This window comes from Dipodomys ordii, unplaced genomic scaffold (assembly GCF_000151885.1).
Source record: "Dipodomys ordii isolate 6190 unplaced genomic scaffold, Dord_2.0 Scaffold1, whole genome shotgun sequence".
NCBI classification, from domain to species: Eukaryota; Metazoa; Chordata; class Mammalia; order Rodentia; family Heteromyidae; genus Dipodomys; species Dipodomys ordii.
Window position 1 is genome coordinate 35,136,358 of NW_012267217.1, and position 24,808 is coordinate 35,161,165.

The 24,808-nt window shown below is 36.1% G+C and overlaps 1 protein-coding gene across 3 annotated transcripts in view; it reads right to left on the reverse strand.

Annotated features, from left to right (window-relative positions):
* Positions 1 to 314: 314 nt before the first annotated feature.
* The window catches only part of Boll (boule-like RNA-binding protein), a 45,088-nt gene continuing 20,594 nt past the window's right edge, over positions 315 to 24,808 (reverse strand). The window contains exons 7-11 of one of the 3 annotated variants that reach the window (XM_013033760.1): positions 21,633 to 21,704; positions 19,627 to 19,674; positions 18,598 to 18,726; positions 12,837 to 12,935; positions 315 to 640 (exon numbers count right to left, since the gene is read on the reverse strand). In XM_013033760.1, the coding sequence (XP_012889214.1) occupies positions 617 to 640; positions 12,837 to 12,935; positions 18,598 to 18,726; positions 19,627 to 19,674; positions 21,633 to 21,704 (372 nt within the window). In that variant the 3' untranslated portion in view covers positions 315 to 616. The remainder of the gene's footprint in view (positions 641 to 12,836; positions 12,936 to 18,597; positions 18,727 to 19,626; positions 19,675 to 21,632; positions 21,705 to 24,808) is intronic. The other 2 variants (XM_013033683.1, XM_013033610.1) reach the window with 2 other exon arrangements.

Consider the following 24,808-nt stretch of genomic DNA (forward strand, 5'->3'; position numbering starts at 1 on the left):
GATGTATAAATATTTAAATTTAGAAAACTATAGCAGAAGCAAAATTAAAATAGGAGTAGCAGTAACAAACAAAATTAGACAAATTAGGCAAAATTAGTAAAAAATGTTAGACAAAAGCATCTTAAATGAAAACACAGCAAAAAATTAATATGACTAAATAACTGCTATGTTCTAAAGGTATGGCGGCATTAAAATTCTATTAGAATTATAAATGACATCCTTAGTATTAAATATCAAAGAATATAAAGCTCAGTGTCTAAAACTTTGAGAAGAAAATAAATAACACAAAGCAGAGAAAATGAAAGACATCTCACTATTCCCAGTGTAGTTATTATTTATGGAATGGATAAAACATGTAGAAAATGTTACTACAGTTAGATTAACACATAAAAAACCAACATGCCACATCTATCTAAATAATTTTGTAAAACAGCTGAAAAAGCAAATCTGGCTAAATTTAGACAGCTTATAGTGGAATAAATAAATGGTGAGGTATTAACTAACCCTAAGTTTCACAACGGGCAGCTTCTAGCCGGTTCCTTGAAGCTGGATCTTGGTCACACAAGGATCATTGGACAAGAAATCAGTTGAGCTGGACTAGAGCTGCCCAATTGTCTTAATAATGAATGCTCCACACTGTCTGTTAAGTAAAGAGAAAACACAGATCAGAAAGACTGAAAAAGGATAAAGTAGCGAAAATGAGGGGAGAACATCAATTAACATTTATGAACTGCTTTTCAGAACATGTGGAATTCACTAGAATGTTATAGAATAAGAAGCCAGCGAATTAGCAGGGGTTCAGAACCCGTCTACCTGCTAGTGTCCCAGTATATAAACCTTTAATATGAAAAATAGGTAACAGATCAGCACAGATTAAGTGAGTTAGAGTACTTCCTTTTGTTAAGTGAATTTAAAAAACTTGTTTGGAAGGCTATTTAGAAAGTTGTCCAATCATGTCCAATCACCCTCAATGTTGGCCATTGACAGGACAGAGTAATTACAAATACCTGTGTTATCTTGGGACCTTTTTTTTTTTTTTTGGTTGTTTTTAAGACTGGGTGCCCACTTGACAGATACTCCAGGCAAGTGTTCAGATGATGGTAGCCTCAGCTGATAACTGAAACTGCAGGACTTACTGAGATGCAGAATGATAAAGTTTTAAATTTACCAGACTAACAGAAAACATGACCAGTGGTGTCAAAGAAACCTAGCTGCTACTAGTTTTTTGGCACTCTGGGCACTGGCCAGGCCCTTGCTTTCCTAAAATACATTTTTAATTTTGGGTAGGTTCAAAATTTTTCCTATTTCTCGCAATATCTCTAGAGCAGTATTGTCCAATAGAACTTTTTATGTTGACCTAAATGTCCTTATCTTCAGTCAGATACAGGGGCCTCTAGTCATATGTGAGTGTTTAATACCTGAAATGCAGCTAGGTGTAATTGAAGCATTAAATTTTAATTTCACTTAACTGAAAGTTTAAATTATCCAGGTGCCAGTGGTTCACATCTCTAATCCTAGCTACTCAGGAGGATGAGATCTAAGAATTGAAGTTTGGAGCCAGCCCAGACAACAAATTTGAGTGACTCTTATCTCCAATAAACCAGAAAAAAAAAATCCCTTAGTGGAACGAAGCAGGGCACCAGTGATAGAGTGCCAACTGTTAGCAAAAAAGCCAAGTCAGAGCTTAGCAACCTGAGTTCAAGCCCCAGTACTAGAATGTGTGCACATGTACACATGCATGTACGCACGAACACACACATGCACCGTACATATAAAAAATTAAATAACTTCATGTTGCTAGTGGCAACTGGAGATAGCACAGCACTAGGGGTTTGAACTTGCCTGGTTTGCTAAAACCAAACTCGATATACTGGCCTGGCTTTTCTAGCCTACTTAATACTGTCCAGTATGACTTAGTATTATTCACTGTAGTATCTATTTCAGTGTCTACAACACAAAAAACACAATTAGATAATAAATATTTTTGTTGGCTGGATAAAATCTAGTGACAGTGATAATATACAACTACTATACATAGTAATAATATACAACTAACATACATAGTAAACTACTCATAGCTTATTAATTGTAAGCCAATAAATTCTAGTTTTCCCAGGAGAAATAGAGGAGTGATGTCATACTGTGTTTTTAAAATATATATTGTATTGTAAAGATACTGTACAGAGGGGTTACAGTTACATGAGTAAGGTAATGAGTCCATTTCCTATCGAGAATGTTACCCCCTCCTTATCTTACTGTTTTATGTGTTGAGGTTGCTTGGGTAAAGGCTTAGAGAAGAAATTTATACATATACAAATTTGAGTTCATGAACATTGGGAAACTAGAGAGTTTGGCAAGAATGTGGGCAAGAGTTAGAGTGAGGGAATACACTACTTTTATTTGTTTTAGATTAAGTCTTGCTATGCTGTCCAGGTTAGCTTGAACTTGTAATCATCCAACCTGAGCTGGGTTTGCTTCTGTACCAGGTAGAAAATCTAATTTTAGATTTAAAAAATTAAATGAATGGACTTGCCTATAATGCAGAGGCCCTGGGTCTGACACCTAGCAATCAAACCACTCATCAAGACAAAAATCAAAATCAAAACCCAGATGAATTCTGACTTCACACATGATCACAAGCATGGAAATGGAAAATGGAGAAGTCTTAAAAATATAACATCATGCTAAGCACTGGTGGCTCATGCTTGTAATTTTAGCTACTCAGGAGCAGCCTCCTGAGATCTAAGGATCTGAATCTAAACTACCTTGGGCAGGAAAAGTCGAGGCTAGCTTTAAACTTAATTATCTCAAATTTAATACAAAAAAAAGAAACCTGAAGTGGAGCTGTGGTTTAACTAATAGAATGTCACCTTTGAGAGAAGAAGCTCAGGAACAGTGCCCAGGCCCCGAATTCAAGCCCCAAGACTGGCATGTGCACACACATACATCAAGATAAAAATAGATGAAAAAGAAAGGTGAGTACAGAAATATAATGAAAGCATTAAGTCATATTATACTTTAAGGGGACACATTAGAGTAGATCATCTCAAGGGCCTTTCTATTTTGTAAATAGTTTTTATTAGAATTCTATTATTATTGTGGCTGTTTGTATACTATGCTGGCAAAGTTAAATAGCTTTTTTTTTGTGGTTTCTGGGGTTTGAACTTGAGCTTTTTGTTTAAGGCTACCATTCTACCACTTAAGCCACATATCTACCTACCTACCTACCTATCTACCTACCTACCTACCTGTGGTTAATTGGCAATAAGAGTCTTGTGGGCTTTTTGGCCTGGGCTAGCTTTGAATTGCCATCTTCATCTCTGCCCCTTGAGTAGCTAGGATTATAGGCGTGAGCCACTGGTTCCTGTCCATGATTGAGTATTTTTGATAGAGACTATGTAGCCTGTGCAGCTTAAACTATTTTCTATGGGCTCTTTTGTTGACCTTGTATTTAGCTTTCTCAGGATGGACAGAAATATTCATATGAGAACTTCTGAAATCTTATGGAAGACTTTAATATGGTAGCCTTGAGTATACTCACTCTATTCTTGCTATGGACTTTTAGGTTTGTGTCTCCCTCACTATCACTTATTATAGACAGTTCTCAATGTGATGATATCTGGAGGTGTGACCTCTGGGATGTAATTAGGTCATCAGAATGAAGCCCTAAATAATGTGATTAGTACCCTTCTAAGAACAGAGGACTGAGACCATAGCTTGCCTGGCATTCCCAAGGTCGTGGGTTTGATCCCCAACATCTCAAAAGAAAATGAAAATAATAGAGCAAAAAGAGTGTGCTATGCTCTCTCTGCACTCTACTTTGTGATGGTACAATCAGAAGACAGACACCTGCAAAGTGGAAAGTTGGTCCTCACCAGATAATGGATCTGCCAGCACCTTGATCTTGAATTTCCCAGCCTCCAAAACTGTGAGAAATAAATGTTTCAACACAGTTTGTAATATAGTTGTTAGAGCAGCCTGAACTAAGACACTTTATATTGAGGAAATAGCTACCAGGCTTTAAAAATAATGGATTCCCTTGATTATATTAACATTAAAATCAGAAATTATAGTGTATATAGCTAAGCACAATGAAGAAGCTGTTGACAATAGTGCTTTTGAAACAAACAGAACAGACGTACTTAGATATATAAGAAGATAAATATTTGTGAGTTTCTATCTATATTTAAGTTAGAGCTAAACGTACTCTATGCTTTACCTCTCAGAAATTTGAGTGTCTGTTTACAAAAGCACCAAGAACTTTTGTAAACATAAATTATCAAGTTTTTATTTTTTAACTACAGAAAAACAAAGTTTGTACATAGGCACCATATGATGTTTCGGGACATGTTTGTATACACTGTGTAATGTTTGAGTTGGGGTAATCATGTTTATCTTCTCTAGCATTTATCACATCTTTATATTCCACACATTACCAGAGTCAGGGGTATAAAGGTTTTAATTCATATGGAAAACTGAAAAGAGAGCAGGACACATTGCAGCAGATGTGTTCAAGTTGTCTGGTTACTGGCTGTGCTTATGGCAGATTTGGGTGTCATCTTTATGATGTTGTTCAGGGATTCAGAATGCAATAGTTGTGGGTCACAGAAGTTTTCAAAGGAACATCTAGGAAGCTAAGCAATGTGTAGCAGAGTTAGGATCTGCAAGGAGCCTCTTTAGAGGGTAGTATGTAAAGATGTGAAGGTGAAACTGAACATAATAGAAATCCTAGGAAGTTAGAGATGTCAGGAATGTGGAACATCTGCCAAGGACAGCCACAGGCTATGACCTAAGTCGTTATAAGAGAGGCCATGTGGGCCCTAAGACAAGACCATAGGGTCTGTAGCTGTTTAAGACCCCCAGCAGCCCACCATCATGTGCTTCAGATGGCTGGATTTCATGTTTGTCCTCTAGGTTATGCTCTTACTTTGGTCACATTCCTCTCTCTTGAAATAGTAATATTTACTCTGTGCTATTGTATATTGGAAGTATGTTTTGAGACTTTTTTTTTGTTGGTTATGGGGCTTGAACTCAAGACCTGGGCGCTGTCTCTGAGCTTTTTGCTTAAGGCTAGCACTCTACCACTTTGTGAGCCACAGCCCTACTTCTGTTTTTTCTGGTGGTAAATTGGAGAAAAGAGTTTCAAGGACTTTCCTGTCTAGGCTGGCTTGGAACCATGATCCTCAGATGTCAGCCTCCTAACTAGCTAAGATTACAGGTTTGAGTCATTGATGCCCGGCAAATTTTTAATTTTTATAGAGGATGACAGTTAAGTTTGCTTTGAGTCTCACAAGAGACTTTAGACTTGAACTTTTAACAAGCTTGGAACAGTTAAGACTGTGGGGGCTCTTAGAAATGGACTACATTCAATCTGCATTGGGATGGATGAGCCTTTGGAGTTCATGGGCGGAATATCAGTTTGATTATGAAATGTCCATTATGGGTTCATTGTTGAAGGCTTGGACACTATGTGGTTGTGTTATTTTGAAAGGTTGTTAGGACTTTAGAAAGCAGGCCTGGCTGGATAAAACTCACTGGGATTATATAGTTAGGAGCTGTATCCTGTTCTAGCACCTCTTTTTCTTCTTTCTGTCCACCACGGGGTGAACAGCCTCCACTACCACATCACCTGCTGTCATGATGTTTTGTGTCATCACAGGCCAAGCGTCAATGAGCCTAGGACTATGAACTGAAATCTTGAAAACTGAGACCTCTGAAGCCAAAGTAAATCTTTTCTCCCTCATTTTTGTCAACAACAAAAAGTCTAAGAGAGTGTTAGAATAACAAAATGTCTAATGTAGAGCGGTTATAAAGGAAACAAATGATATTATAATATTTTTTGAGGTATTGGGGTTTGAACTGAGGGCCTTGGGCTTGCTTGTGCAGATGGCACTCTACTACTTGAGCCTTGCCTTTTGCTGGTTATTATGGACATAGTGTCTAGTGAGCTTTTCTGTCTATTAGCTTTGAACCATGTTCCTCTGGACCGCAGCCTCCTTAGCAATGAGGACAGTCATGAGTTACTGAGACTCAACTTATTACAAAATTCATATTCTTGATGTGTTTGTGTCTTTGCACCACATTAAAACTTAATTCAGAGTCTGAATAGCTTTTGTCCTTGAACTCAAAGATTAAATGTTAAGTTATTGAAGCAATGATTCTTACATTCTTGAAGATATTCCTTCAAGATTCAAAATGTTGGGGTGACATTGATCAAAACACATTGTATTCATAAACGGCTTTGTTGAATGGCAACTACTTTGTACAGCTACTGAAAGGTAATAAAATATAAAGAATTAAAATGTTCCTCTTTTTGCTACAAAGATATTTATAACATTATATAATCTCCATCTTTCATACTTTTGCCTTTGATACATCAAATATAAAAATGACAATCAGTTTTGTTTTCAAGGTCTTAGGGTAGGTAAAATAAGATCAGTCTATATGTTGTTTTAACAGCAACAGTAAATTATGAACATGATTAAATTTAATTATCTTATTCTTTTAGAGAATCTGATTGTCCTGGGATATACAGACAGTACCCAACTTAAAACGATTTCACATTTGATTTTTTTTTTTTTTTCGGTTGGTTGTAGGGCTGAAACTCAGGGCCTGGGCACTGTCCCTGAGCTTTTTGCTCAAGGCTAGTGCTCTAATACTTTGAGTCACAGTGCCTCTACTGGTTTTCTGGTGGTTAATTAGAGAGTCTCATGGATGTCCCTGTCTGGGCTGGCTTTGAACCATGATTTTTAGATCTCAGCCTCCTGAGTAGCTAGGATTACAGGAATGAGCCACTTGTACCTGGCTTCACATTTGAGTTTTTGGCTTCTTTTAGATGGTACAAAGTGATATATTTTCTGTAGAAACCATACTTACAGTTTTGAATTTTGATATTCCCAAGACCAGGGATAGGTTTGTCAGGTAAAGAACATTAAATACATTTTTGACATATTTTCAACTTACAATGAGTTTGTTGAGATGTAACCCATAAGTTGAGTGGGTTCATCCTTGCTTTTAATGTATTTTTTAAATGTAATTTTTTAATGTATGCATTTTTATAAAACCAGTAATGTGTATATTCTTTTCTATGTACTTATTCTTGAGTAGAGGGAGATATATGACAAGTCAAAGAAATTGGCTTCATAAAGTCTTGCTTCTCTTTATTATCTTAGGCTAACATCAAGAGGGAAGCTTTATACACAGAAACCATGCAATTTTTAATGCTTAAGTGGGTGATATTTTGCTCTGATGCCTAGAGTTTTCTGAATACAACAATCATTGTAGAGAACCAGTCGATTGTTTGAGTATGTATAGCACACCCACAAAAAATCACTCTCCTTTGTAGGAAGGTGAAAAAAAGATCACGTTTCCTCTAACTTTGCCATCCAAAATCCAACACTTTGTACTCATCCTTCTCTATCTTTATGTCGTGATAAATACTGAGAATATAAGCCTTCAAATTGATTAATGAGAAGTAATAATCAGCTGGATGCAGTGACTCATGCTTATAATCCCAACTAGTTGGGAGACAGAGATAAGGAGAACTATGACTGCAAGCCAGCCCAGACAAAAAGTTCCTTATCCCAACAAATAATCTCAGCTATACAGGAGGCAGAGGTAGGATGACTGTAACCTGAAGTTAGCCACTGCCAAAAATAGAACTTATTTGAAAAATAACTAAATCAAAAGAGGGCTGGGAGCACGGCTCAGGCAGTAGCCCAACAAGTGCAAGGTCCTGACTGAATCAGATTCCACCCAGATACTATGGGATACCACCATCACAACGAGGAAAAAAAAGAAACAATAATGAAAGGAAATAAGGGAATGGCTAGGAAGAAGAAAGTGGTAGTCAAATATTTTTGTACATTAGAGATAGTTGCTAATATTCAGAAGTGTACTGTCCTGCATCTCTGGTCTAGATATAGACAGTGGTAGGTAGTTCAGATCCCCTTCCCAGTTACTTCTTTCCAAAGGTAAGGTATATACAGACCACTAGCGTTTCTCATTCAAGTCAATGCTTTAGGTAGGAGAAATTTCTCACAGCTTGGCAATGACTCAATATTATCCTTAATATTCATGTCTTTTTGGATTGTAACATATATGGGAGTTTAATAAGACATACATTTAACTTAAAGGTGAACTGAAATGATAATTTCCCTAATTTTCAGTTGCATCAATTCTCATAAGAACATATGTTGATAGAAGAATAGAAAACATTAGGAAACAAACACTTTATAATTCTTCACTCCTACTCTTCATAACTTGGGATTTGACATTCATCTTAAAGGTATAATAGGTCACATCTATCAAAAACATATCTATAGGGGTGACTGGATAATATAATGTTATCTACATCTACATCTATATGGTCCTATATATTTTAGGTAGTAGGTATTCTAGTACAGCCAGATAATTTTTGACATCATGTGGTTCTTCTTTATTATATTTTAAACTTTTCTGAGGGGCTGGGGATATGGCTTGTGGTAGAGTGTTTGCCTGGCATGCATGAAGACCTGGCTTCAATTCCTCAGTACCACATAAACAGAAAAAGCTGGAAGTGGCACTGTGGCTCAAGTGGTAGAGTGCTAGCCTTGAGAACAGAGAGGCTCAGAGACAGTGCCTAGGCCCTGAGGTTCAAGCCCCAGGACCAGCAACCCCTACCTACCCCCCCCACCAAACCTTATCTGAATACAATATGACTGTTGAGCTAGGGAATTATAGCCCTAATTAATACCATACTAACTTCTATATTGGTTTACTTTGTATTTATTTTGTATGTGATTTGACAGTGTACATGGTTTATAGTCAATGAGTAGTTTTTGGAAAGTTCTATATAGTAGTTAGGCTTGCACTTCAAGCTCTCTTTAAGACATATGTTTTGTTGCTTCAAGACAGTTTTAATGTCTAAAATTCCTACCTTGCGATATTTCCAAATTAATATTTATAAAATTATAAGCATTGTTTTCTTTTTCAATATTGGAGTTTGAAGGGCCTCATGGCTAAACCAGCATTCAACCACTTGATTCACTCTGCCAACCCATTTTCATGTTGGCAATTTTTTGATAAGGGCTTGCCACATGCCTGGACTAGTTTGGATTACAATCCTCCTTTTTATGCTTTCCTTTGTCACTAGGATAAAAAGCATGCTCCAGTGTGTCCTGCTAGTGGTTGAGATGGAGTCTCATAAACTCTTATGCCTCGGCTAGCCTTGAACCATGATCTCTTGACATCCATGTTCCAATGAACTAGGATTATAGCCTTCGGCTATCAAGTCCAGCCTAACATTAGAATTTTAAAGGTATTAAATAGACTTAAAAATGTAATTAGTTTTAATTGATACATAAAACCATAAAATGTTAATGAGGTACTATATGCTGTTTAAACACACACATATACATTGTATAATGTTTAAATTAGGTTAAGTATATAAATTTCAAACATTTATCACTTCCTATGGTAAAAAATTTTAAAGTCTTCTATCTATCTATCTATCTATCTATATATCTATCAATCAATCAAACATTGTTGTTATCTATAGTCATCTTTCTGTGCAACAGCAGTCAGAATGTTTTACTATTTGGAACTTAGTACTCATTGATCAACCTTGCTATTAGTTTTAAAAGTGACTTATAAAAACAACAGGCTCAAATTCTTGTTGTGTTGTTGTTGGTTATGGGGCTTGAACGCAGAGCCTGGGCATTGTCCCTGATCTCTTTTTGCTCAAGGCTAGCACTCTACCACTTTGAGCCATAATGCCACTTCTGGTTTTTGAGTGGTTAATTGGAGACTTAATGGGGACTTTTCTGCTTCGGCTGGCTTTGAACCATGATCCTCAGATCTCAGCCTTCTGAGTGGCTAGGATTACAGGCATGAGCTACTGGTGCCTGGTAAGGCTCAAATTCTTATATGGAAACATTTCCACCTTTCTATTTTAAAAGTCACGAAGGTTTTTGGTACTAGGGAAAAATTTCACAGGAACAAAAGGTTAATATTTATCAATGTCAGTCACTAATATTTTGAAACCATATTAATTTGCCTTAGAAAAAAGATTATTTCTTAATTATATCACAGTATTTACATATCAGCTTTTTATGTCATATCAATCTTCTATAAAACAAAGTTCCTAGTTTGCTACACAGTAAACAGTACTACACAGTAAATTTATATAGTTAAATATTTCTACAGAGTGTACAGTTCTTAAAAATTATGGAAATAGTTTGTGAGTTTGTCCTTGAATGAGGGCACCATTTCTCTTGTGGGTCATTAAATCACTTAAGGAAAAATATTGAGCATAAATGCACAGAACATTCCACCTTAAAAGTATAATACCTTAGTGGTAGAGCACTGGCTCAATTCTCATGAGACACTGGAGTCAACACTGAGTATAAAATAAACACAAAACTCTGTCTTTTGTGTTTTGGATACTGGTCCTGGGGCTTGAACTCAGGTCCTGGACACTGTTCCTGAGCTTTTTTTTGCTAATGGCTAGCACTTTACCAATTGAGCTACAGCTCCACTTGTGTTTTTTGATGGTTAACTGGAAATAAGAGTCCCATGGACTTTCCTGCTTGGGCTGGCTTGGAGCCTGAATCCTTGAGTATCCATCTTTTATTAACAAATTAAAGCAAGGAAAGGAACATAAACCCTCTCTATAATATCTCTGTATTCTAATTTTGACTTTGAAAGTTTCATAAATTTTCTTTACCATCTCCAATCTAAAGGGAATGAGTAATTTTTACATGACTAAATTAAAAAAGTAAGATACGTCTATGTATGTAATTTCTGCTATCCCTACTTACAGAGCTAAAAAGATTTAGAGAAGGATGTGCTCTTAAAGTAGAAAAATTAAACTTCAGAGTGTTGAATACAGCTGTGTGCTGATGGCTCACACTTGTAATACTAGCTACTCAGGAGGCTAGGTCCAATTACAGAGGTATGAAGCCATTCTGGGTAGAAAAGTCTGTAGATTTTCTCCAAAACAACCAACAAAATCAGAACTACAGGTATGGCCCAAGTGGTAGAGCACTAGCTGAACAAGCAAAACAAGCAAGCTTGAAGCCTGAGTTTAAACCGTAGCATAGCCGAAAGAAACAAAAGAATGTTTAGCAGTAACATTCTTAGGAAATTCTCCTATCCTAGTATCACTCTCTACCGTATATTTTTATTTGACTTATTCAAGCCACACCATTAATTTGTGACATTCTCTAGTACACATAAAATTTATTCTTATTCCAATAATTAATCAACCTGTAGTTCTTTAATAAAGTCAAAATTAATTCCCTAAATATCTCTTTCTACTACATACATAATACATATGTTTTTAAGTATGTATAATATATGGTTTATATATGTATACACACACCAAAATAACATGTTCTTACATAAATATGGCACAGTACATCAGCTATTTCTAGAGAAGTATATTTGGAGAAAATGCTAATGTTAGTGAAGTTTGGTTTTGAAGATTTTCTAACAATATTGAAAAGAAAATCTCTATAAATAACACTTATTTATAGAGTAACATTCTAGATTAACAAAATTTAGAGTAAAACTAGATTTGACAAGAGGCCCCTACTTATTTATTGTTTTGGTGTGTGTATGCCAGTACTGGGGCTTGAAGTCAGGGGCTAGGCATTGTTCCTGAGCTTTTTGTCCCCCTCCAGTCTAGTGCTCTACCACTTGGGCCGCAGCTGTATCTGTAGCTTTTTGGTGGTTACTTGGAGATAGGAGTCTTATAGACTATTCTGCCTGGGCTGGCTTTGAATTGTGATCCTTAGATCTCAGAAACTTAAATAGGTAGGTTTACAGGCATGAGCCATCAGTGTCTGGCCCAGAATTGTGGTTTGATCTCATGTTTACAGAATAGTGGTAGAGGCAATGAAGGAATGTACTGAGGAGTCATGGCAGAGAGTGATGATGGGGTGAAGACAGTGGGACTCTCTTAACACAGATTGTTTCGGTAGTAAATTCAATACATAGGATGCTCACAAAATTTATATAACCACCTAACAGTTAATTTGTCTATAATTATTTTCTAGAGAAAAAATCTATTTCCCTAAAGTGATGATACTAAGTATTAGTCACTAAGAAGCTGTGTTGTAAAAGAATAGAAAGAATTCCCTGGTACACAGTAGACAGTCAAATATGTTGATCTGATTGGTTTTCTTTGGCCTGAATCTGACTTAAGGAGCATGAATACATTCCCAAGTAAGAAGAGATCATAAACTGTTTTAATATACTAATAGGTGTTATGTATCCTTGACATAGATAATCCCATATGAAGTACCTAGAATAGAAAAATCCACAGAGATAAAAAGTAGTCTAAAGATTATCAGAGATTGGGAAGAAGAAGAAAAGGAAGGATAATTTATTGTTTTTGTTGTTTTGTGGTACTAAGGTTTGTTTTGGTGGTCCTTGTGCTTGCTTGGCAAGTGCTCTACCATTTGAGCCATACTTCTAGCCCTAGATTAAATGCTTAATGAGAACAGAATTTGTTTGGGGTGATAAATTTGGAGTTAGTAGTGATGATTTGTGCAGCGTTGTGATTATAAGCAATGCCACTGAATATTAAAATGGTTAAGCTGATGAATATTAAGTTACATGTATTTTACCACAACAGATAAAAAGTTGACCCTTTATGGTTTATAATTCTTCAAAACCAATAAGAGTTATAGATAATTTAGCACTTTATTTCCTCCACATAAAATAATTCATTAATTATGTACTTCTGATCATAATTGTGACAAAAATATCCAGTTTTTCTTTTTCAGAAGAGAAATTAAAAAAAGTAAAATACAAGTGAAGAAAAACAGAAAAAATCAAAACAAGCTTCTTACTTTAATTGGCTCAGGTTGCATCACAGGTGCAGGCATAGCAATGGCACTTGGTGCATAAACCTGGTGATAGGTTGCTTGGACTCCATGATCAGAATAAGGCTATTACAAAAAGGGGAAAGATGGAGGGAGCGAGAGAGAGAGATTAATAAGAGATATTTGTTCAGCATTTGTACTAAGCATTCTGTTACACAACGGAGAAAAACAGACAAAAATCCATTCCAAAGGCTGGGCTTGGAATTGTAGCTATTTGAGAGGTGGAGGGAAGAAGACAGAGGGATATAGGCCAGCTGGGCAAAGTTATGAACACTCTATCAAAAAAAACACCCCAAAATAAAAACCAAATGGCTGGGGACATAGCGTAAGTAGTAGAGTACTTAAGGCCCTGGCTTCAACCCCTAGTACCTGGAAACAGGCAAACAAACAAAATCATTCACCTGGGCATGGTACCGCACACTTATAATCTCAGCACTAGGAAGGCTGAAGTACAATCATGAATTAGAGGCCACCTTGGGTTACATGGAGAGTCTGAGGCCAGCCTGGGCTCTATCTATCTATCTATCTGTCTGTCTATCTGTCTATCTATCTATCTATCTATCTATCTATCTATCTATCTATCTATCTATCTATCTATCTATCTATCTATCGGTATATAGAGTGAGGTCCTGCTTTTTAATAATTTAATAATGTTTTATTTAAACCAATTGTATCATTTCAAGGAATAATCAATTTTCAAGTTCTTAAGTTTTTAAACATTGTTTTCATACTACGTCTTCATAACTTAGTGTTTTGATTTTTTTTTTTGCACCAGTCCTTGGGCTTGAACTCAAGGTCTGGGTGCTGTCCCTGAACTGTTATGCTCAAGGCTAATGCTCTACCACTTGAGCCAATCCTACACACCCAGCTTTTTGGTGGTTAGTTGGAGATTAAGAGTCTCATGGACTCATGGTTGGGCTGACTTCAAACTGTGATCCTCAGATATCAGCCTTCTGGGTAGCTAGGATTACAGGGTTGAGCCATTGATGCCTAGCCCTTGTGTGATTTTTACATTTACAGGACATCTTAATTTGCTCTTACTACATTTCAGTTCTCAGTTTCCACATGTGGCTAATTGGATATACTGCCTAAAATTCAAGACTGATGCTGGAGCTAGAGGCAAAGCTAAGGATGACATCAAAGTGAGTATACAGAATCAAACCAAAAATAACAGGCAACCAAAGATCAAATTACAAAGAAAATAAAGGGAGGGAAAAATACATTTTTAGAAAAATCTTATTATATTCTAGTAAGTATGAATATACTTTTATGACAAATAATCTGACATGAAAAACTAAGAGTATGACTGAACCAGAATTCAACTTTACTATAGAGCCATAATAACAATAACAGTTTGATGCAGGCCCAAGAGCAGACCTGAAGACCAAATGAACAGAATAAAGATCAAAGATAATTATAGCTATCTCATTTTTGGCAAAGGAACAAAAAAATACAAGTTGGAAAACAACAGCCTCTTCAACAAGTGTGTTTGGAAAGCTAGATATCTCTATGTAGAAGACTGAAACTGGATTCCTGTTTCTCCTTTTCTACTAATATTAATTCAAAGTGGATTAAAGACCTTAATTTAAGACCCCAAACCTTGAAAATACCACAGGAAGGACTAAACACTAGAACTTACTGGCATAAGCAGGACTTCCTGAGTGGGATTCCAGGGGCTTGGCAGTTAGGAGAATTGACAAATGAGATTACGTGAAGCTAAAAAGCTTCTGCACAGGAGAGGTCATAGTTACTAAGCTAAAAAGACAGCCAACAGAATGGGAGACGAGTTATTTCCAGATATACATTTAAAAAGGTTCTAAAGTCAGAATATATAAGGAGCTCAAAAAACTAAACTCTTAACGATTCAATAATCCAATTAATAAATGGGCAAAGGAGCTAAATAAACACCTCTCAGAAGTAAAACTGGCCAGCACATAAATTATTATTTTTTTACATCCGTGGCTACAAAGGAAATGCAAATCAAGTAACATTCAGAGTCCATCTCACTCCAATAACAAATGCTGGCAGAGATTCAGGGGAAAAGAACCCTATTACACTGTTGGTAGAATGTGAATTAGTACAACTACTATGGAAGGCACTATGGAGGCTCTTCAAAAAACTTAAAATAAGAACTGCCTTATGATTCAATGACATCATTCTTGGGCATCTATTCAAAAGGCTGCAAGTCAGGATGCAATAAAGATACCTGAACAATCATTTTCATTAGTGCCACTCTTCACCATAGCTAAGCTATTGAAACAAACGAAATACTCTACAACCAAAGAATGGATCAAGAAAATGTGTGACACACACACATATACACAACATAATCTTAGTCACTTATAGGAATAATATGTTATTTGCAGGGAAATATATGGATCTGGAAAAATACATTCTGAGTGAAGTAAGTCAAGCTTAGAGACAAACAGTGCATGTATTCTCTCATGTGAAAGTACATACATGGCCATATGTATATATACATTATCAATCTGACTAAATTACAGCATATATAGGAGTAGATTTCCATTGTGTAATACTTTTGAGCAATTCACAGTTTAACAAAATGAATATATGAGGGATATGAAGGTTAAGGGGAGGGAGACAGACAAATGGAGAGATGAATAGTGGGTAATTATAATACTCAATGTGAAAATGGAGTTAGGGAACTTGAGGGGATGAGTGGAGGTGGTATAGATAGGAAGGGCTGGCACTGATCAAGATGTACTGCACACATAAATTGACGCATAGAACTGAAACTTCTTTGTACAACTATTTAAAGATAATAAAAAAGAATATGGTTTAGCTGGGTGCTGGTGGCTCACACCTGTAATCCTAGCTACTCAAAAGGCTGAGATCTGGGGGCTGCAGTTCAAAGCCAGCTGTGGTAAGGAAAGTCTAAGAGTCTCTTATCTCCAGTTAACCACCAAAAAAGCCCCAGGACTGGCACAAAAAAGAAAAAAAAAGAAAAAAAGAATATGGCTTAATGTCAACAGTAGATTTGGGCTAAATACGTAATATATAAAAGAATGCTTAAACTTTACTCTCCTTTCCCTGAAACTGGAAAATAAGAAAAACAGTAGTATAGATTAAAAAAATTACATCATGAATTAAGAAAATATCCACTATTCCCAAATTGTAAACAATGAAGAATATCTGCCAACATTGTGAAATTTAGCCCAATTTGAGGGGAGAAAAGGACTCTTAAACATCAGGATGGACAAAGATATCTCTAGAGGTCAATAAATGACCTATCTAAAGCTGGGAGCCGGTAGCTCATACCTGTAATCCTAGTTACTCAGGAGGCTGAGATACGAGGATCTAGGTTCAAAGCCAGCCAGGCAGGAAAGTCCGTGAGATTCTTATCTCTAACAAACCATTCAGAAAATTGGAAGTGGCGCTGTGGCTCAAGTGGTAGAGTGCTCGCCTTGAGCTGAAGAGCTGAAGGACAAGTGCCCAGGCCTACAGTTAAAGCCCTATGACCAACCAAAAAAAAAAAAAATCTATCTAAAGAATCACTAGATACTTGAGAATAGAGGTGCATTGTATGGTCAGTCCAAAGAAGGAATATCTCCACAGGGATCCAGTTTTATATTGCTTAACATTAGGAGAGGTAGAACTGAAGAAGAAATTATGCTTATACTATTTTTGGTGTCTTCCAGTTGAGAAACACTGCCAGAGAAGCATAGTGAAAGTAAAAAGAATAGTAATGATTAATACATCCCACTACAGAAAACTAGTTATTAACAGTAATTTCACTAGAAACCAAAGTAAATCAAGCATGTGGAGAAAAGAGAATCCTTATATATTATTGGTGGGAGTGTAAGTTAGTACAGACATTTTGGAAAGCAGTATGGATATATATGTATATGATAATAAAAATATATAGTAATATATATTAATATGGATGCTCATGCTCTTTACAGCATTATTCACAACAGTAGAATACCAGAGGGAGGTAGCTCAATAGAAGACCACTTGCCTAGCAGATGCAAGGCCCTGGATGTGACCTGCAGCACTGCAAGAAAAATAAAACTTCTTGTCTGACACAGTAGCAGTGATATAAAATGAACCTTATTGTCCATCAATGGATGAATTAAATGTGGTTTTTATATATGTAAGAAAATATTATTCATGAAGCCTGGAGGCCATTGTGCTATGAAATGAACAAGATATAAAAAGATAAATGTTGCATCCGTCTTCATGTGTGGAATTTAAAAGTGATGAAGCAGAGTAATGGTGGTTGCCGTGGGACAGAGGAGGAGGAGGGGAAGATGTTGGTCAAACAATGCAGAAGTTCAACTAGACAGGTTAAAGATATCCTGAAGATTTTGTACAGCATGTCAACTATAGTTAATTACAATGTGTTACACACCTGAAAATTACTGAAAGATCTTAAATTTTTTTTTTTGTTTTGGGTCCGGTTGTGGGCCTGAACTCTGGGCCTGGGCGCTGTTCCTCAGCTCTTCAGCTCAAGGCTAGCGAGCTACCACTTGAGCCATAGCACCACTTCCAGCTTTTTTTTTCTTCTGCTTATGTGCCCAGGGCCTCATGCATGCAAGGCAAGTGCTCTACCACTGAGCCACTTCCTAGTCCGGAGAGATCTTAAATTTTATCATTTCAAATATAAGATGTGGTGATGTATTCAGTTGACTGTGGTAATCATTTTATATCATGTATATCATAAATATCTACAGTACACTTTTTTAAAATTTTACTTCAGTAAAGCTAGGACTACAAAGAAAATAGAAACTACAAAAAATAAACAGAAGCTGGGTGTCAGTGGTTCATTCCTGTAATTCTAGCTTCTTAAGAGGTGAGATTTGAGGATCAAGGTCTTGAAGCCACCCAGACAGATCTTCAAGATTCTTATCTCCGTACGAGTAACAAGCCAGAAACAGAGGCTTGGCTAAAGTGGTGGAATACCAGCTGTGAGTGCAAAAGCCTAGTGAGAACATGAGGTCTTGAATGCAAGCCTGGTACTGGGCACAAGTAGAAACATGGTAGGGTAGGACAAAGAATCAAGGAATTCTAATAAAAGGATTGATAGTCAACATTAAGATCCAACGTATGCTATAAACTTTTCTAATATAAACATAATAAAATAATACACAAACTGGGAGGTGGGCGCTAATTTCTAGTCTTGCACAATACTGATTTAAAACATACCAAGCCACATATACAGCTTCTAGTATCCAGATGGGAGGCAATTAATGATGGATCAAAGATATAAATCAAAGACTTGAAGATGATATTTGTAATTTGTAGTTATGAAATAATTTTGATGTATATTTTTGAAGGAAGAATTTTTTATTTTTCATTGGCATAATGATTATATGCTTGTAACAGGTTATTAGCAATAATACAGATTAACAGGAAAATGAGAAGGTAAAAACATTTGATAGTTTACTGTTTTCTATTCAACTTTTTCTCAACTTAGTATATCTTATTATGTTCAAGGAGATTTTAGGAATGGTTCAGGACTGGTTAATTAAGAAGTTTAAGATAACACATTCTTTTACATAAAAGTGAGGAAGAAATATGAATAGATAAAAGAAAACATAAGTCATAATGAAAAAGGAAAAAAATGTAAAGATGAGGATGTTATAGATCTATTACTTTAATACTAAGTAGGGATGAGGATGTAGCTCAGTGGTTGAGAAATTGCCTAGCATGTGCAGGTCCCTGGGTTCAGTCCCCAGCACTGGAAAAAAAAAAGATGAATATATACCTCTGGAACTGAAGCTTCCATCAGAGACAGTGGAGGAGGAACACATCCACCATCTTGTGCAATTTCCACTGGCTGATAAATGACTTCAGAAGGTTGCAGGTATAAGAATGGAGTAGACGAGGCAGGAGACTAAAATGTAAAAACATATTTACAATTCAGATATAATTATTTTTGTTAAGCAAAATGACTTACCAACAGATGAAAAAAATATTTCATGTTTTCCTAAAATTCTTTTTCAGGGATAGCTTTATTTCAGCAATAGACTAAGAAGAACTTTGAATTTCAATTGCACAAATATTGTTAAAATAACTCACTGGTAAGTATTAAAAGCTGTATGGCTTCAGAACCCCATATATAAATTCTAATATTTGTGGATATATTACTATCGCCATTAGAAATTTTAATATTGTAACCTATGGTGTTTAAATTGTGTCTACTTGCAGTTTCATGACTTCCCACAGAATTGGAAAAAAGGTCACTAGGCAGTACTTTTGATGGTATACTGTTTGCTATCAAAAGTTGGAAAACAGAACACAGGTTGAATGTCTCAGAAGTTTTAGATTTTAGAGTATGTTGGATTTTGGGTTAGGAGGTTGGACAAGGAAAGCGTCGGCAGACAATCTAAAATCCCAATGCTTTCCAAAGACAAAACAATCTGGTATTAATCATTTTGAGTAAGTCAAATTGAGCAAAAGCTGATGTGAAGCTAGAAAAATGCTAAGTTTTAAATAACACCAAAATTAACAAAAGTAAATTTTTATGTTTATATATAGCATTCACTTATTTATGAAAGACTTTCATTTCCATGATCTTATTTTGATCTTCACAAAAATACTGGACAAAACGTACAAAGGTATAGTATCATTACATCCATTTTACAAATAAGGAAATGGGAATATAGTGATTAAACTATTCAAGGGACCAGTTAATAAGAGCAAGGTCTCAAACTTAGTTCTCCTGACTTTAGTTTTCAGGCAGTGTCACAAGAATACAGTGAAGAAGGATTTTAAGTTACATTACTGAATTTACCTGAGGAACACCCCACTGCCATTGTCCTGGTAGACACTGTGCTGGGGCCTAAAATAATATATATTTTAAATAAGTACCATTTTATTTTTAATAAGTGAAGTAAACATTTTAGTTTTATATACAGCATAGTAATAAAACTAAAAATACACTTTTCTCAAAGTAAGTCTAATGTTAAAAAACTCAACTATTTAACTCATCATTTCTTTTCTTTTTTGTAATGCTAAGTATTGAAGTCAGGTCTTGTGCATGATAGGGGACAGTTCTACCATTTAACTACATCTGTTCAGTCTCTCTCTGTCTCTCTCTCTGTGTTTCTCTGTCTCTGTTTCTCTCTCTTTGTCTTGTTCTCTCTCTCCTGTCCTGAAGCTTAAACTCAGGGCCTGGGCTCTTCCCTGACACTCTCTGTGTTCAAGACTAGCATTCTACCACTTGCCACAGTGCCACTTCTGGCTTTTTCTGTTTATGTGGTACTGAGGTATCGAACCCAGGATTTCATGCATTCTAGGCAAACATTCTACCACTAAGCCACATTTCTAGCCCTCCTTCAGTATCTCATATGAATTTATTTTAGAAGTTCAAAGAGAAGTTAAACACCAGTGACTTCTGCCTGCAATTCCTGCTACTTGGGAGGCTGAGGATCTCACTTCAAGGCCAGCCTGAGAAGAAAAGTCTGTAAGATCCTCATTTCCACAGAGGTAAGCTGGACATGGTCCATGCCTGTGATCCCAGTAAACTATGGGGAGACTAAAACTAGGCAGACTGCAGTTCAATCAAATGCTAGGGTGGGAAGCAAGATCCTATACTATAAAAACAATCAGTGAGAAACAGGGCTGGAAGTGTGGTTCTGCTGTAGGGGGCTAGCCTAGAAAGCAGAAAGCCTGTAGTTCACACTTCATATACCACAATTATCTGGCATTATACTTTATTTTCAATTTCCTATTAGAATTAATAAAAAGAAATGCTGGTGAATCAAAAGAGCCTGTCATATTTGGTAATAAACTATATTACTTAATTTGATTATTAAATATAATATTAAGACATGTATATGTTAATGATAACATAAAAAAATCAGTGTGTGAACTATTGCAAAATTTCTTTTTGGTAGTGCTAGAGATTAAACCCAGGGCCTTGCTGAGTGCTGGTGGCTCACACCTGTAATCCTAGCTACTTAGGAGGCTGAGATCTGCGGATCACCGTTCAAAGCCAGCCCGGGCAGGAAAGTCTGTGAGACTCTTATCTCCAATAAACCACTAGAAAACCAGAAGTGGCACTATGGCTCAAGTGGTGGAGTGCTGGCCTTGAGCTGAAGAGTACAGGACAGTGCTCAAGTCCATAATTCAAGCCCCACTACTGACAAAACAAACAAACAAACAAACAAAAATAAACCCCACAAAAAACCCAGGGCCTTGTATATGAGCTATACCTCTAGACCACTAAAGACTTTCTATAGTAAATTTTATTTTATATTATTATTTTTAGCAGTACTAGGGTTTTGAATTCAAGGTTTTTATATTTGCTAAGTAGGTGCTTCACCACTGGGGCCATATTCCCATATTATTATTATATTATTGTTTTATTTTTCAGATAGAGTCTCACTTTGCCTTAGGCTGGCTCAGATCTAGATACTACAACCTACACTTCCATGTAACTGGGATTTCAGATATGTTTCACCATGTCTGGCTTGTTTGTTGAGGTGAGAGTATTGCTAATGTTTTTCCCAGGCTGGCCTTGAACCACTATCCTCCTAACCTATGCCTCTCCAGTAATGGATTATGCTACCACATTTGCCTCATCAAATTAAAAAAAAAAGAACAAAACTGACCTTTATAAAAGGAAGCAGAGTTTATTTTCTAATATAACATTGCTTACTTCTCTCATAAGAGGCTTATCAAAGCTTAACTATTTCTAATTAGTATAGTGCATAAGAAGGAACAAAAAAAATTGGTAGTTACATGGAAAAGGACTGAAAGTAGCAGACAGGATCTTAATTGTAATTTAATATCTACCTGGTAGTGATATGCAGGTTGTTGATAAACAGGCTGAGCTACCATCACAGGAGAACTAGATATGGAACGTGACTGTAAAAGAAGGAAAACAAGTTATTCCAGGCAAATACTTTAAAATAACACATTTTGCTATTAAATTTATCATAAATTTTCATATAAACCCAGTCAACTTTTGGTTTATAGTTAAAAATGTTATTTTAAAAACTTTTTTTTGGGTTGGTTATAGGGCTTGAACTCACGGCCTAGGAACTGTATCTGAGCCTCTCTGTGCTCAAGGCTAGCACTCTACCACTTGAATCACAGTTCCACTTCTGGTTTTTGAGTGGTTAACTGGAGATGACAGTCTCACAGGGACTTTTCTACCTAAGTTGGCTTTGAACTATGGTCCTCAGATATCAACTTCCTGAGTAGCTCAAGGATTACAGGTATGAGCCATTGGTGACTGGCTAAAACTCATTTTTTTTTTTTTTAGTGGTACTAGAATCTGAATTCAATCTTGTGTTTGTTAGGCAAGTGCTATATCTTTTGAGTAATGTCCCATAGCCCTTTTTGCCTTCATTATTCTTTTTTCTTTTTTTGGTCTGGTCGTGGGGCCTGAACTCGGCCTGGGCACTGTCCCTCAGCTCTTCAGCTCAAGGCTAGTGCTCTACCACTTGAGCCACAGTGCCACTTCTGGCTTTTTTCTTTTTGCTTATGTGGTGCTGAGGAATCGAACCCAGGGCCTCAGGCATGCAAGGCAAGCGCTCTACCACTGAGCCACCTTCCCAGCCCCTCTTTTTTCTTAATATATATATATATATATATATATATATATATATATATATTTATTGTAAAGATACTGTACAGAGGGATTACAGTTACATGAGCAAGGTAATGTACATTTTCTATTGAGCATTGTTATACCCTCCTTTGTTTTTCCCCTACCACCCCTCCCCCAACATTGTAAATTTCGTTTTCAACATACTGTCTTGTACATCTCATTATTATAATAGGTCATCCTGAATCCTTATTTCAGCATTTTGTTATTTTCCTTTCCTTCCCAAAATTAGAAAAATTAGAAAAATGTACAAGATGCAGGAGGACACCAGAAACAAATACAGTGACAACAGGGACTGTACCATGGGGGAAGAACATACAAAGAAACAGACAAAAAAAAATCACAGAGTACATTATAAGTACATTAAAAAGAACAACAACAGACCCTTTAAAGGGTCTCTTATATGTGCTCAAAGCCAGCCTGGACAGTGATCTGCCTATTTATACTAGGATGACAGGCACACATCACTGTGTCCAGTTATTGTTTGAGATGGGATTCTGTGTTTATGCCTAGCCTGGCCTTGAACTGTAATCCTTTGGAGTCAGCAAGTTGTAATTCAACTCCCAAGTAGCTAAGATTACAGATGAAAGTCACTTCAGTCAGCTTCTACATCTTATTTCTATCATTACCAACTCTATTCAAGTTTGTTTATTAAAATCATCAGGCTTTCTATTCCCATGCGGTTTCTTTTCTTCTTCTTCTCTCTCTCTCTCTCTAGGATATCTATATAGATATCTATCTAGATCTAGATATAGATATCTAGATAGATATCTATATATACAGAAATATATAGATACCTATATATTTATTAAAGATGCCGTACAGAGGTGGTTTCTTTTCTGTAATGTTAAAATAACCACTTGAAAAGTGTCTTTAGTTAGAAATGTATCACCTCCAAAGATTATAAAAATATGTCTAAATGACTTTAGAAAAGGCACCTGAATTTTGGGTGACAATGCTTATTTCCATCATGGAGATCAGTAACAGATAAAAGTCATGACTTTTTTCCCCCCACAGATTTTTCTACTACTTAAAAGTAACATTATATACTTAATTAAAGCAAATGTATTATTTATTGAATTTGGCTTTTGCTAAATTCTGCTGTTCTGTTAGCAATTTGGTATTTAAAAATTCATTATCCAAAAAAAACCTTGTGATGCCTGATGAAAGTACAAGTAATACTTGACTATTCAATATGATAAAGACCAAAATAAAATAGTACTGCATTATTCATAAAATAAGCAGGTTATATTTCAAGATAGGTAAAAGTGGTAGCTATTAAAACTTAATGTCTAACTTCAGATTGAACTTGTCACATCCTGAAAATGAAGGAAAGTATTATGGTTTAAAACAACCAACAGATTTTAACAGGCTAACATATTTGTACCACAGATTAATATTAGAAATAATAATATATTTTTAATATGTTAAAGAAAATAACCCCATGAACATATCAGCACAGAAACATGTGTTATTTGGAGGGGGATCAAAGACAGGGGGCAGGTGAATGGAGACAAGAAGGGTAGATGAATACAGTCATAATATTCAATGAACAAATAGAAAAATGGAATTAGGAAACTTGAAGGAATGGGCGGCACTGGAAGTAATGGGGATCAACAGAAGGGATGACATTGGTCAAGATGAGTTGGACTCATAAGCTGACATGTTGAATTGAAACTCTTTGTGTAACTACTTAAAATAATAAAAAAGAAAATCTCAGAAGATATAGAAAATGCAGTTTCAAAGCAGGGCACCAGTGGCTCACGCCTGTAATCCTAGCTACTCAGAAGGCTGAGCTTTGAGGATCACAGTTCAGAGCCAGCCCAGGCAGAAACGTTGTGAGACTCTTATCTCCAATTAACCACCAGAAAACCAGAAGTGGCATGATGGCTCAAGTAGTAGAGTGCTAGTCTTGAGCTGTAGAGCTCAGAGACAGCACCCAGGCCCAGAGTTCAAGCCCCACAACAGACCAAAAAAAAAAGTGCAGTTTCAAAAATGTATTGCCTTTTTATGATAAAACTTAGAAAATAGAATAAATAACTTCCCTAACTGATATAGTGTAGTAATTCTCAATCATAGGTGATACTTACTGCTTTAAAGGGAACTTCTGGAAATATTTTCAGTTGTCACAACTTTGAAGAGGCTAGGGTCATTTCTAAACATTCTACAACATTCACAACAAACAGATCATCTGGTTCAAAATGGCAACATGCCAACGTTGTAAAATTCTGATTCAGGCCTATGTTCTCAAGCTTATGTTGTATGTGTGTGTGTTTGTGTATGTGTGTGTGTGAAAAGCCTAATGATAAATCACTGAACTTGTTACTTTTTTCAAGAACAAGGTTACAATACTATATGG